Below are 2,252 nucleotides of genomic sequence, written 5' to 3'. Positions count from 1 at the left end.
TGCTACTCAGTCAAGCAGTAGAAAAGATGAATTCAAATGATTTTGTACACCCTTAAGCATGATGGTAACTTTTTTTTTTTTCCTTTAAAATCCGGGAACTAAAAATATTGGCAAAATTTTGAGAAGAGCGGCATGCGAAACTGAACATTAAGAAAATTCAAGACGCAACTTTCTTTGGTGGCCGACGAGGCAGATTTGGGGTCATTTTAGTCATCAGAAGACAAGAAACACATTCGTATAAGCTTACAAGGTACAAACAAAGCGACTAATAATTACTTTTCTTTGAGTCTGACAACTTTGCTATCCTCTCTCGTTCCCCTCTTTTTACCCCACTCGAGGAATTCTTCAACATAGTTATCTACATGACTATCCTCCTCCGGAGAAAAGAATACTTTTCAGATCTGCGTCTTCAATACAAGGATTGGATTTTGAGAAGCAATCTTCCCATTAACTAATACACCCAGTTTAGTTGCTATAGGACAGATCTTATATGAACACTTAACTGTGCTAATTACAGCTATTCTCTACAATCTCTCTCTTATTTGATCACCAACAGCCAATTCCATCACTCAAAGACAGCGTCCGTGCTGGAAGGGAGAGGACAGAGCAAGCAACGGATGGTCTAGGATGTTAGACTGCAAGGAGGCAATGGCAAATCCAGCTGACTGTGGAACTCCATTCGGTGAACTTGAAATTGTGCTGTCACAGGGGAAACACGTAAAGAACAGATTATAAGTCCATTAAACATTCGCCAGGTTAAAAACTTTGGAAGCGCAAATGAGTGATTATAAATGATGTGCACTCTAGCGACGTGCCACATGTAATACCTTAGTTCAGTTGTAAACTCCCAATAATTTCATTTCCTAGAACCAAATTTGATGATTTAACATTACATCCTTTCTGACATTCGTATCATGGATCAAGAACAAAGACATAACTTCCATACTTGTGGACATTGAGTTTGTGAATGCATATCCAGTCATTTACATTCAAGGCACATTTGCTATGCGTGCTTGAATTGATTTCTCGTGCATTTACTAACTTGTAAGTTTCTTATGGCCCCTCAGACCAGTGATTCCAGAACAGAAATGTGCAACAATTGCACAGAAAAACAACCAACTAGAGAAGGCACCGCTACATACAAAGAAGGTGAATGAAATCCACAAGAAAACACAATTCCAACCACATGCCTCTCGCAGAAATATCAATAACAAACAAAATAGTTTGGACAGTTAAAACCACTGGGATAGCTTATAAGCTGTCCTGTAGATGTTAAGCTACCTGAATGATAATGATAAGGAAGACTCCACAGGATCAGAGATTCCATGATCATCCGGAGGAAGCAGTGACCAAAAAACTGGAAAGCAAGAAAAGGCAATATTACAACATATCCCAAAAAAGAAGAAACTACATGCAATCTTACCTAGACAATCAAATTTGAACCTGTAGCTCAAGTATACCATTTTTATTTTTTATTTGAAAAAGAATTTAAAAAAAAAAAATGTCTATGAAGGTGCAAACTAAATCAGTATACTTCTCTGCATATTTTACTAGAAAAGAATTCATCCTAGAACTAGCAAGCTTCGGCTTGTGCACCAAAATTACAAAAGTGAAAATTACCTGAGCAAGTCTTTTGACTGGAGAGCTTATAAATCAGGACGATGATGCCCAAAAAATGTGCAGCCTCAGGGGCAACAAAAAAGTGGTCGTGATCTTTAATAAGCAATTTGAGAGCCACCAATGTTGAGAGAAGACAAGTCACGGCCAAGAAAGCCTTGACCTTCATGGACTGCCTCCTCCCCCATGTAAATAGCTTGTTCATTGCCGATGAATTCCTCCGTCGACCCATTAATAACTCGACTCAATTGCCCCAGAGAAGATACGCTCCGATATTATGGTTTCTGTTTGAGAGCGCGAAGGCGAAGACAGAGCAAGTTTGCAGGTTCAGTGTTGACTTTGGCGCTTTCCACTCTTGGGATTGGCTTTGGGTGCCTCCGCTCGGAGAGCAGATCCTCTGTCCAATATTTTGTATCCAATTTACTGTCCAATATGAAACTACGTAGTTTCACTTATTATATCTGCTGATGTAGCAACTAAAAATAGGTGGCTGTTTGGTTTGCCTTATACTTCTTTTTATTTTTTCTTTTTTGAATTTCCTTTATTTACACAACTTTGTTACAATTCCCATCTTTTTTAAATATTCTTTTGTATTTGAAATCCTTAATACTTTGTTTTAAAAAGATGAGAATTGT

The 2,252-nt window shown here is 38.1% G+C and overlaps 1 protein-coding gene across 1 annotated transcript; it reads right to left on the bottom strand.

Moving 5' to 3' along the window:
* Nucleotides 1-219: 219 nt before the first annotated feature.
* Nucleotides 220-1,980, bottom strand: LOC113713499 (serine/threonine-protein kinase MHK-like). Its single transcript, XM_027237234.2, has 3 exons — nt 1,621-1,980; nt 1,282-1,357; nt 220-699 (listed from the first exon to the last, which is right to left on the bottom strand). Exons 1-3 carry the CDS (start codon nt 1,847-1,849, stop codon nt 570-572), a joined length of 435 nt encoding a protein of 144 aa, XP_027093035.2. The 5' UTR covers nt 1,850-1,980; the 3' UTR covers nt 220-569.
* Nucleotides 1,981-2,252: the final 272 nt, after the last annotated feature.

Source organism: Coffea arabica, chromosome 1e, assembly GCF_036785885.1.
Source record: "Coffea arabica cultivar ET-39 chromosome 1e, Coffea Arabica ET-39 HiFi, whole genome shotgun sequence".
In the NCBI taxonomy this organism is placed as follows: Eukaryota; Viridiplantae; Streptophyta; class Magnoliopsida; order Gentianales; family Rubiaceae; genus Coffea; species Coffea arabica.
The sequence above is the reverse complement of the archived record's forward strand: the minus strand, read 5'-3'. Positions and strand labels throughout refer to the sequence as shown.